Raw genomic sequence first — 12,495 nt, forward strand, 5'->3', positions numbered from 1 at the left:
CGATTAGGAAGTGGCCATGCCAAACCTTGGAGTCTCAGGTCACACCCACACCTGCACACCTGCTCATGCATTTATGTGCATGACTGGTATGCCAACAGACACAAACGCACACAGGCATATTCCTATGAAATGCAAACACATACATATGTATACATCCATACACATGCTTGCACAGTATGCACACTCAGGCCACACACCCCATCAACTCACAAATACCTGCTTTGAGCTGGACAGCAGCTTACTCACGCCGTCTAGTGGCCTTCTCCAGGTACTGCAATATCCTCCTTTCATACAATTTGCAGCATGGGGACTCTGCCCTGTTCATGACCTGCTGGAGTATCTGGGTCAGATTTGATGCCCTTTTGCACGGAAACCCTTCCCAGTTTGCCCAGCATAAATACTGGCAACATAATATGTACACTGACACCACACAGGGCTCAGTGGCTTGGGGCAGCTTTCCTTGGGGTTCTTGCCAGGGCAAGGGACAAGGAGGCTATGGCCATGTTCCGGTCAGCCACCATTCAGTGATACCAGCCTTTTCCAGTGAACTGTTGGTGCTCGGCCAGAAACCAGTACCTGGTTGTGGCAACCATCTCACCACAGGTCTCTGGCCAGGGCTGGCTCTTTCCTGATCACAGGCCTCTCTGGCTCCTGGCTGATCCCTGAGCCCTGCCATGCTTAGACCAACTGGAAGTGGGACTAGCTCTGGGAGCACCCATATGGCTTGTTCTCTCTGGGAAAACCATATGGGGAGGAGAGTGTCCCTAATGGGGTAAGTAGTGTTGCAAGCTACAGATTGCTTAGACCTTACTTACCAAGCTTTGTGGTCTGGGGTCTGGGTGAGGGGTCCAGTGTGAAGGTAGTAATGGGTGTGCCTAGAGGGCCCCATGCAGTGTGGCCTTGGCACTTTAGCCTGGTTCTCTCTGCCAATAGAGGTTTTGAGAGAACCCCAGGAACCCCTCTGTAGATTTCTTTTCTCTCTGGGAGTGGTTAAAGCTTATTTCAGTTGCTTTAATTAAGAGTCTTAGGAGCTAGCCAGGTATGGCGGCACACACCTGTAATCCCAGGACTTAGGGGAGGCAGAGGCAGGTGGATCTCTGTGAGTTGAAGGCCAGCCTGGTCTACAAAGCGATTCCAGTACAAGCCAAGGCTGCACAGAGAAACCCTGTCTCAAAAAAACCAAAAAGTCTTTAGAGCCTTCTCTGACCCACCCTAGGAACATAGATCTAGGACTTGGAAGAGACTTGTCCCATGTCCTCTGGGCACTCCCTCCAGTGTATCCAGTGGTAGAGTTCTGACTTTTGGCTATGTGGAAATACTTTGAAAATACTCCAGTGAGAAAACTGGTAGCCTGGGGGAGGCAGCCATGACAGGCTTCCAGGAAAAAAAGGCCCTAAGGCCTAAAGAATGGGCTGAGTTGCCTGGTCTTTGGACAAAGAGCAGGGGGTTTGTTGGGAAGAGGCCTGGAGGACTTGAAGACCAGCTGGAGGGGCCTCAGACCCACTCCTCATAACCCTTATCACTTAGTTCTGGGACCATCTGCCAAGACTCAGATCTGTGGCAGGAAACTTTACCCAATGGCCTTTTGGACACGAGACCCCAGGTTGGTGCAACACACCATTAATTGTACTTGGTTAAAAATAGGTCCCATGAACCCTTCTGGGCCCATCTTAGGTCAACAGAGGCATGACAGGATCTCATGACTCAAAGATAACTTAACCTCATTTTCCTTTTATTCCTACTTCTACACCACCATTGCTGGCTCAATGATAGTTGCTTATTGTTTGTTTGTTTTCTTAATTTAGAATAATTTATTTTGTGAATATGTGGCTTACATATATGTATTAACATTACAGGTATGCCTTTGGAAATCAGAAATCACAACCATCTGCGCAGGATGGTTGTGAGCCAACATGTGGGTTCTGGAAACCAAACCAGAATCCTCTGCAAGAATAGCAAGTGATCCTAACCACAGAGCCATTTCTCCAGTGGTGTGCTCATTTGTGTGTGTTTTATGTAGGCTTTTATGTATTCCAGGGTGGCCCTGAACTCTATAGAGTTAAGAATGACCTGTCTGATCCTTCTGGTTCCACCTAAGTGCTAGGATTATAAACCTGTACCAGGCTTATGCTGTGCTGGGGATCAAACCCAGGCCTTTGTGCATACCACACAATCTGCCTACCTCTGCCTCCTTGTGTGCTGGGATTATGGCCGGCTCTAGAGCACAATCAGTTTCAATAGGCCAGCACAACAGGTATCAAGGCTGGTTGGTGCTGAAGGAAAGAGGTGTATAGAGAACTACAACTCCCGGTATGCACCTGACCCACTTCACTCACTTTTAAGGGGGCAGGTCGCCTGCCCGGGAACGACAACTCCCGGCGTGCCTCGGTGCACTTACATATTTCCTGTGTGGCAGCGACGGCAGGAGCGGAATGCATATCAAAGAAACCACATCTCCCGGCATACCCATCGGCGCCCATTACGCACTTCCGGCGCGGCTGCTACAGCGCGCCCCCAGCAGCTACGGCGACGGCGGCAGTAGCAGCGAGGGTACTGCTCCGGCTCCTTTATTGACGAGCGGCCTACCTGACAGGAGCCGGGGCGGGGCGGCGGCGGCCAGCGAAAGAGCGCGCGGCGGCCCGGCCCCGCCCCTGGTCCGCCCGCTAGCCCCAGTGACCTTCACGGGTTCGGGCGGCCGGTGCAGGCCCGGACGGCGGTGCGATGTTCGTGCAGGAGGAGAAGATTTTCGCGGGCAAGGTGCTTCGGCTGCACATCTGCGCAGCCGACGGCGCCGAATGGCTTGAGGAGGCGACCGAGGACACGTCGGTGGAGAAGCTCAAGGAGCGTTGCCTCAAGCAGGTAAGGCCGAGCCTCTTATGACCCAGTTCCACCTCTGCCTCCTTTCTGGAAACCAGAAACCTAGACTTCTGTCTCGGACTCCTCCCCAAACCCCAGACTCCCATCCGTTCCCAAACTCCCATCTCGTCGCTTCTGCCTGGGACCAGATCCCGGGTCCCACCGTGCAGCCCGCTGCTCCCAGCCGTCGCTCCTCCGGGCCAAGGCAGTGCCTTCCGCTGCTTTCCTCTACACCTTCGTGAACCAGAACCCTAGCGGCTCAGAGAAGAGCGTACAGCCCGACTGATGGGCGTGCTTTATTTAATTTCTGCAACATCCTGGGGAAGCGAAGGCGACAATTAACAGAGACTGGGAGAGGCGAAAGCAAGAGCTCATGTTTTCTAGTGTGAGACTTGCCTGCTTTTGAGGTATTAGTTTTTCTCTGAAGCTGAGAAGTAACTAGATCGTTTTAATAAGAGGGCCCCCCCTTGCCTGAAGAGCCAGCTGTTAGGAGCCCCTGACCTGGGCTTGGCTCTTAGTTGTAGTCACTTAAAATAGTGCCACTGTGGGATAAGTCCCTGGGCTTCTGCTTTCTGCTGGGTCAACAGTTGATGTGAGTGGAAGGTCCAGGACAAGGGTATCCTTGCCAGCAAGTGACATTTGTTAAGTTTACTTACATCCAGTGAGCTTTGTATTATAGTGAACTTTTTAGTTTTAGGTAGTTAAAGTCTTGGGACTAGTTCTTGAAGCCTTCCGGTCTCTAAACTGCTCTCAGCTAAAGGTGAGATAGATGCCTGGTGGCCTATGGAAGCATCATACCAGGCATGATTAGTGCCAGAATTTATGTTAAAGGTGGCCACACCTTTTTTGAGGGGACTCCGTGGAAAGTGAGGGGTCTACAGCGGTAGGTTGTATTAAAGTGCAGCATTGTGTTGCCTCTAAAGGCAATCTTCAAGTTATTATAGCAGCTGCTTGCAAAGGGTGGTTTAGGAGTGCCTCCTGTGTAGAGCAGACAGGCTCTGTAATGCCGTCTGTAATGCCAGGCAGGCGCCAGGAGATGTTTCAAGCTCCTTCTGAACACACTAGATGTTGGGTAACCGTGGGTCTTGGCTTCTGTGGTTCACCTCAAGGAGGCTCATATGCTCAAGGGCAAAATGTGTTTAGACTGTTCTCTTGTTTTTCTTCTGAACAAGCCCCCATGGTCTTGCTATCTAGAAAACCCACAGGCTCAGCACAAAGGTTGGGACTCCTTGGGAAGATCTAGGCTGTTCACTAGCATGTATACTTGTCTAGGACTGTGCTGTGTCATCCCCTACCTGGGTGGGTTCCTCAGGACTAAGTTTGGAGTAACCCCAAAGCCAGTATAAGGATTGAGGGAGTAAGCCACACCAACATGGGATGTCACCTTCATTGGTATGGCATTTTCCTTAACTCACTAATGGTGTGGATTTACAAAATCAGCATGGCAATATTTTATGAAGGGAATGGGAAATGATTCACAGATGCTTACTAATAAATTTCAGGAGCAGTGGGGTAGGTTAAGCAGCTGGTTTTGATATGATGCTATTTATTTGTGATATTTAATATTCCAGTTGGTATTGCAGTTGTATAATTTTGAATTTGTTTTTTGTCATTATCCTTCTTTAAATTGATATTTTATTCTACTCTGCATTCTCCAGGTGTGAGGACTGAAGCAGTAGGGAAATTTCACAGCATAAGAGCTGTTGTAAATTACAGGACTAGGGAGCTGAGACATCAGAACTAACCCACCTCCAAGTCCCATTGTCTCTAGGAGTTACAGTGAGTTCATTAAGAAAGAGGATTTTCTAGTTGTACCTGACTGGCTTCCTGGAAACCTGTTGTGCACATCATATTACTGACTTGACTGTACAGACTGTATGTCTGTGTGCAGGTGTCAGATCTTGGAGTTACAGACAGTTGTGAGCTGCCATGTAGGTGCTGGGAATTGAACCCGGGTCCTCTGAAAGAGCAGTTGGTACTTTTAACCACTGAGCCATCTCTCCAGGCCCCCTTACTTGACTTTCTTTCTCCTTACTCTTCTGTGCACACTAGTACTGGGGTTGTTATTACTATTATTTTTCCTTCTTTCCTCTCTACCTATATCATAAGGGTATGATATAGTCTTTTAAAATGCTTCTCCCACAGCATTCCTGGGAGTCTACTGCTGTATCAAGGAGGTACTTGTTATTATAATTCTTAAGGAAATGGATTTATTTTTTGCCATCCCTTTTGTTTTATCCAAAGTGACTGCACCGTGGTATCCCTCAGCTTCCATCACCTAAGTGTGGGAACAGGACACAGTAAACCATCTTTTCTGAAGGGGTTAGTTGTGGAGTGGTGTGATGGAGCTGTGGTGTGGAGGAGCTTTCCTGTGGTGTAAAGCATCTGCATGAAGCACAGGACTTCTCCAAAGGCTAAACTGTCCCAGTCCTGTGATGATTCAACCCTGTCGTCAGCATGAGCAGAAACTAATGCCAGACACCTCAGGATGTGTGGACATAGGTTGTGGTGCTGCGAATGAGACAACTTGCGCTCATGTCTCCTTCTTTGGTGAGCTGTTGACATGCTTCAGAATACAGTTGTTATTATTACTGTGCTTCAGACTGAATTCTGAACTTGACAAATCTGCTGCGATTGCTACAGATTTTAGAATTTCAAAGCAGCCCACTTAGTATGAATGGGTATTATATTCTTTTGGTTGCTGTGACCAGCTACTACATAAAAGCAACTTAAGGGATGTTTATTTTGGTTCATGGTTTGAAGGGATACAGTTGTTTGTTTGTTTTTTGAGACAAGGTAGCCTTGGCTGTCCTGGACTTACTTTGTAGACCAGTCTGGCCTCCAACTTACAGAGATATGCCTGCCTCTGCCTCCCAAGTACTGGGATTAAAAGCATGCACCACCATTGCCTGGTCCCTAGGTGTTTTCTTAATTCAAACAAATTGACATTGTCAAATGGCCATTTCTAGATTCAAGGAAAGTTGGGGTCTGTGGTTTTTTCACAGTGGTGAGTATGTAGGTTGCTGTAAAGTAGATTTCATCTTATATACCCCTTAGTCTTGACAGCCTTGTTTGTGTGTAATCGTCCACTTTTCAAAACTGTTTTCAGTCTGAGACTGATGAAGGATTCTGGTATTCTGAAATTCCAGGGTCTAAAGGGAAACACATGCTTTAGCTTTTCTTCTCTTTTGGCTATCAGCCATATATACAGAGGCCTTTTGTTGAATGTGTGCATTGTGGTACCAAGATGCCTTCCAGAACATCCAGGAAGGCTGGAAGAACCCTGTGTCCCAAATGTGCTAGGTGGCCCATTCTGGGATGGACCAAAACTTCCTCTTCCAAATCTGTGTCTCAGTCCCTTTCAGGTTTTAGAAAGTGCTAGTGAGCCATCTCACTGGGTTTCCTGGGCTTCTTCGTTTCTTAATCTGGCACCAGGGTCCCATAGCAGCAAGAAACGGAGCTCTTTGCCTTGTTCTGAGTTTGAGGAGGGACTGCAGCTGACTCGGTATTATGTGTGGTACCGGCCCAGGAAAACTGTGTGAACAGTGGTGGGCAGTGGTGAACTTGTGGAAACTTGTACAAACTCAGGTTAATATACCTGGTGGTGAACACACACGCACAGTGAGTCCCGTCTTTGACATGTGGCATGGGCAATGTGTTCTTGGTCTTTGTCTGCTTGGCAATCAGATAGATGATAGGTGCAGCCCAAAGGCAAGCAGGACTATTTTGTTGGAGGTGGTTTGTTTGCATTTTGTATGGGTGAGTGCTGGAGCCTAGGGAGATCATGAGCTACATTTGCCAGGCCTCTGCTTACAGTGTGTGGTGGAAGACTGAAGGGATTGCATAATCTTCTACTCAGTATGTGAAGTCACTTGTCATGAGGTGGGTGCCTGCAGGGTTCACAGTAGGGTCCTTCTGGGGGTGCTATCTTCCTTAGTACTACTGATGGTTTGCTTTCCTAGTTCCTTTTTACCTCCTCTGCCTGAAGCTCTTACTGAGTTTCTAGGGCCCTGGAGACTGTGTGCCCCTTGATGATCTCCTGTAGGGTACATCTGTAATATGGTTATTGCTTGGGCTCAAGGCTAAGCTGAGACCAGGTGTATACCGTGTTCCGCTGAGGACTCTGTGGTGGTCAGTGGGCAGGTGTCGCTTCCTTGCTCCTGGAAAGCAGTCAGTCCTCTTTCTGTGCAGTTCCTCTGCCTTTTGTGTCTGCTGAAGAAGGAAAAGCAAATGCATAGAACAACTGGATCTTCAGATTCTCAGGAGACCACAGACATATATTCATCTAAAAGGCATTTTCCAGATCTTTACAAACTAAAGTGATTAGGGTTGCAAGTGCTTATCAATAGGACCTTGTGTTCCCAAGCTCTGAGCCATCCCAAGAGTCTCCTGTGGGCTGGGCTGGTGATAAGTTTGAAAGTTTGGGGAATTGATGCTTGCTGACATTTCTTTTTTCTTTTCTTTTCTTTTTTTTTTTTTTTTTTTTTGCTTGCTGACATTTCACTCAGCTTTTATCATGTGTGGAGATTCTTCACTGTCATTTATGCTTTACTGTCTTGGCTAGTAAGAAAATGCAATAATTTGGGTTGGGGCGATGGCTAAGTTGGTAAAGTATCCACCATACAAGCATGAGGACTTGGGTTTGGATGCCCAGCACCCATGTGAAAGCCAGTAGCCCCAGCACATCTGTTGTTCCAGCACTGAGGAGAGGTAGGGGGTAGGAGGGGTAGGGGTAGGAGGATGGGGGCAAAGACTAGAGGATCTCTAAAGCTTGTTGCCCAGGCCACATAGTTGAATTGATAAGCCAGGTTCAATGAGAGAGATATTGTCTCAAAAAATAAAGTGGGTAGTTGATGAAGACCCTCAAAATTAACCTCTGGCTGTCATGTGTATATGAACACACATATACATACCCACATGAAAAGATGTGCACTATACACATGTACATGAGAGAGAGAGAGAGAGGGATAAAGAAGCCTTAATAATTCCAGGTGTGGCTGGAGGTAGCAGGCTCTGTGTTACTTCTGTCATAATTTACTTTTCTATTTAGATATCTGTGGCTTGATTCTTCCCCCAGGGTACTCATGGGAACTTAGAAGACCCCAAGAGTGTGATCCACCATAAGTTAATACATGCTGCTTCACAGAGGGTACTGAGTGACACCAAAACTATCTTGGAAGAAAACATCCAAGACCAAGGTAAGGAGGCTGTGAGAGGCAGTATCTGTCCATAGAGCATGGAGCCTGCATTCCATTGTCACTCCCATGGTGCTTTTCTGAATTTAGACAAGAGCAGGGGAACCAGATTGACTTTGGTTTGGTTTTTCTTTTGTTAAAAGAAGTATGTATTTTGGTGTACTTATGAAAAATAGCAGAAACCTGAACCAAACAAGAAGGAGACATCTGAGAAGCTGAACGTGAGTGTTATGTTTCGTCTTGTTTTAAAGCACAGCCAGATTCTGGAGCTTCTGTGGTTTTATTTTTATGTTGGAAGTGCTCATCACAGTGGCTGCTTCAGGGTCGGAGTGAGACACTTCTGTTCTGCACACCCACTTCTTCATTTACGCTTGGCTCTGGGAGAAAACTTGTTCTCTGTATGTCGTTCAGATAAGGACTTCAGGCTGTAATCCTGTATGATGAGCTATGACCAAACTTAAAATGAAGTGGAAGGCGAAATCCCCCATTCCCCACTCCCACCACCATGGTGAACTGGCTACAGTTCAGGTTGTTCATGCTTTAGATCAGTCTCTAGCCTCACAGATTTTTAGAACTGAGCCTTTGAAAATAAGGACATTAGGGACTGGAGAGATGGCTCAGTGGTTAAGAGCACTGACTGTTCTTCCAAAGGACCCGGGTTCAATACCCAGCACCCATATAGCAGCTCACAACTGTCTATAACTCCAAAATCTGATACCCTCACACAGACATACATGCAGACAAAATATCAATGTACATAAAATAAAAATAAATTATTAAAAAAAAAAGAAAAGAAGGACATTATGCAAGAACATACCAGTGCTCTGTATGGTTGTCAGGGATATGTTGTGCCCACCTCTGAAGCCACAAGTCATCTGGGGTGACCCAGTGACCACTTCAAGGCTGAAGAGGGGGTGCTGGCTTGGCTTAGGACAGATCCAGGGGTCCTGCTTTCTGACTTCAAGCATCTAGCACCATTCTTGTGTGTCATGTGCATATGTTTGTGTGTGTGTGTGACTGAGTGAGTGTGTGAGCGCACATATGTATACATATGTGAATATGCATGTGAAATTCTGGGGTTGATATCACTTTATTCATTGAGGCAGAGTCTCTTGCTGAACCCAGAGTTTGTCCATATAGCCACTCCACTAGCCAGCTTACTTTGGGGATTTCCAGTCTTTGCCTTCCAACTGCTACAATTATGAGCAGGCTGCCATGTCCACTTGTCATTTATGTGATTCTGTGGATCTGAACTCCAATCCTTACTTTTGTATAGCAAATCCTTAAATCTCTGAACCATCTCCCTAACCTCCATCTGGTACCTTTTATGTCATTTATGCCTATGGAATGGTTAACTGACTTCATGTATATAACTGTTATTTTTTTTTTCTAGATGTCTTGTTATTGATAAAAAAGCGTGCTCCTTCCCCACTTCCTAAGATGGCTGATGTCTCAGCGGAAGAAAAGGTAAGTTTCAAAGTTTGGAACTAGCATTCTTCACTGGTAGGTGTCTCTTGTGCTTCAGACTTCAAAGAAGTGCTTGAGCTATTCCCCTGGCCTGTGTAGTCCCTCCACATTATACATTATACATTATACATTATACATTATACATTATACATTATACATTATACATTATATATTATAAGGGGTCTTCATCATGGCTCAGCCTGTCTACTCTGAGTGTCTGTCTGCTCTGTTGTCCAATGACAGAAGAGCTGCCGTTCATCTGGAAGCAAGGGAGAAGGAGGACATTATCCTTAGTGGGTGATTCTTCCTGTGCTGCTATTTGGTGTGACTCCTGTAGAATGCTGTAGCTAGAGCCCTGTACATAAAGAGTGGCCTGCATCTAGCACCATGCAGAGAGGTGACAAGCAGCTGTGTGCCAGTGTGGCTTGTGTGTGTTCCTGCAGGTTTTGCAATTATGCCAAGTTTGATGTCTTGGAATCTGTTAGAGGGTTCTCTGTGGCTTGCACCTCCCCTTTATCCAGGGTCTTTAGGAAAACCACCCACTTTGTCACTTGTGCAATGGCTGTACCAGAGCCCACCCTTCAGCAAGGTTTCTCTAATGCAATGCAAGATTCATCTTGTGAGGAGCCTGTCTATTCTAACACCAGATCACATGTCTGTGCCTGGTGGAGGGAAATGATATTTTAAAGATGAATTGTTTTATTTTTATTTGTGTAAGTCTGTGTGTTCATGCCTGCAGAGGCCAGAAGAAACAATCTGATCAGAGTTATAGATGGTTGTGAGCCTCTTGAAGTGGGTGCTAGGAGCTGAATTTATGTCCTGTGAAAGAGTAGCAAGTACTCCTAACTGCTGAGCCGTCTTTCCAGTCTTAGGATGTGCTCTTTTAAAGGGCAGTTACCTTTGTTTAATACCATTTCCTGTCTCAGGGCTTTGGAGTTTGTTACCCATGCTTTGAAATGCCAGAGAGAGTGTTGGTCTCTCATTAGGGTCCCTTCTAAGACAAGCCAGGTTGGTTCAGGAAGGGTCAGGCCAACTCTTTGGCTGGACCCATGGCCTGATAGAGTTGAGCTATTTTGGGGTGTCTGCTGGGGCCAAGGATATAGGAGAGTGCCTGGGCTTCACACCCACTTTATCTTTGGCCACCTGGCCATGGTGGTGGTGTGGGTGTGGCTGTGGGTACAGTCAGGCAGCACACGGGCAGGCTGCTTTATCCGTCTTTACTAGACAGATCCTGGGCCTCCCAGTGCTGTCCTGAGCTGATGGCAGAACTCAGATTACAGTTCTAACTGTAACCATTAAGAACATAGTTCTGACCACAAATGGTGTGGACTGCTGCTTGTTTAGGATATTTGCTTAGGGTACTTACTTAGGGTACCTAGCTAGTAGCTTGCTAGAGCTGCTTTGATACAGTACATAACTGCAAAGTGAAATGTCATGGCATTACTTAAAATTCTATATAAAAATGATGTAGTTCTTAAGAGTCAAAGAGTACTACAAATTTAATTAAAAAGTCACACTACAATCATGCTTCTTAAAGGAAGTCACTCATAACTGTTTATCAGTGTTGGGGACAGATCCCGGCTGCTTTTTTGCATTCCACTGAAACCTACCGCAGCCTACCTCTAATTCTTTCAGCTGTTATCCTTGGTAATTCTTGTGTTTTTCAGATAGGGCCTTGTTGTGCTAGTTTGTACTTCTATGTAGATTAGGCTGGCTTTGAGCTATCAGAGATCTTCCTTCCCTAGCCTTCAAGTACTGGTATTACTTATGTATTTTTTCTGATGTTCTTGATCATTTCTTCTTGCTTTCTTTCTCTGCAGCTGTTGTTGGGTGGCCTGGTGGGCCATCCTGTGGATTTCCTTGACCATATCTTCTAGCCGTTCTGTAGCCCTTTTATGTGGCTGCTTTGGCTCTGGCCAGTGGCACCCTGGTATGCACATGCTGGGTGGGTGTGGCTTTGGGTTGCTGATGCTGAGGTGCCTACCCCCCTTACTTGTTCCTCTTCTTCCTCCTCCTCAGTACTTTTATTTTTTCTCTTCTTGGTCTTGGAAATGTTCCTTATACCTCTAGCCTCTGAGAGCCCTGGAGGCTTGTTAGTACTTTTTGCCTAGGTGGCTTGTGTTAACTGTTAAGCTCCCTGGGGCAGAGACCTTCTTGTCCTGTTCCTGTCTCACCTTTTCTGGTTGGCTTCCTGATTATGAGTAGCTGGGGTGAATAAGAAGCAAAACAGTAGCTGAGTACAGGAAGGTTCCTCCTTTCCCTTTTCTCCTTCCCTCGCTGGCGTGCAGCCTCCCACTGTAGGCTCTCAGGTTTCACCAAACTGCTGTTGGCCAAGGCTGGGAGGAAGAAGTGCCATTCTGACTCTTGGATCCTAGGCCTGCCCTCTCTGGCCCCAGTATGTCACTGCCCTCGGTAGATTGGTATGGTCTTGCTCTTGGTAGGTTCTCCCCTGTGGGCTCTTGGCTTTAGCTGTGGCCCTGGCCTGCCTTTGTGTGCCTTCCTGTACCTTCTGAACTTGCTGAGTGCTGCTGGCCTCTGCTGGTTATGTTTTCTCTCCTGTCCTCCATATCTGTGAGCTTCTGCCACCTTCATCCTTTCCTTCTGTTCAAGGGGCTTGGGAGGCCACCAGGCTTCACTGCAGCTGTATGCTGCCTCTGGAGGTCTCTTCCCCAACCCAGGTGAAGCACCACAGGACTGCTACTCTGCAACACTATCCTCTCTGTCTTCACCTGCAAAAGGTTTATAGCAGGTGAAATCATGTCCTAGGTATCTTGTTAGGCTTCTGCTGCTGATGCTATGCACAGAACTTTCCAGAATCTTCTAGCTCAAGGGGATCACAGCTAAAGCTTAGAAATTACTATTCTCCTCATCTCTGGTCTGTTGGTCCAGGTTCATTGTCATACTTTTCATGTTCCTGGACTTTTTTCTTGAGTCTTTCCTTTTTTTTTTTTTTTTTTTTTTTTTTTTTTTTTTTTTT

The 12,495-nt window shown here is 46.6% G+C and overlaps 1 protein-coding gene across 1 annotated transcript in view; it reads left to right on the plus strand.

The window, feature by feature from the left end:
• Positions 1-2,538: 2,538 nt before the first annotated feature.
• Positions 2,539-12,495, plus strand: part of Ubac1 (UBA domain containing 1) — a 21,745-nt gene continuing 11,788 nt past the window's right edge. Inside the window, exons 1-3 of the mRNA XM_055600607.1 lie at positions 2,539-2,859; positions 7,934-8,054; positions 9,445-9,518. Of these exons, the coding sequence (XP_055456582.1) occupies positions 2,722-2,859; positions 7,934-8,054; positions 9,445-9,518 (333 nt within the window). The 5' untranslated portion in view covers positions 2,539-2,721. The remainder of the gene's footprint in view (positions 2,860-7,933; positions 8,055-9,444; positions 9,519-12,495) is intronic.

Source organism: Psammomys obesus, unplaced genomic scaffold (genome assembly GCF_907164565.1).
Source record: "Psammomys obesus unplaced genomic scaffold, mPsaObe1.curated_primary_1811, whole genome shotgun sequence".
Taxonomy (NCBI): Eukaryota; Metazoa; Chordata; class Mammalia; order Rodentia; family Muridae; genus Psammomys; species Psammomys obesus.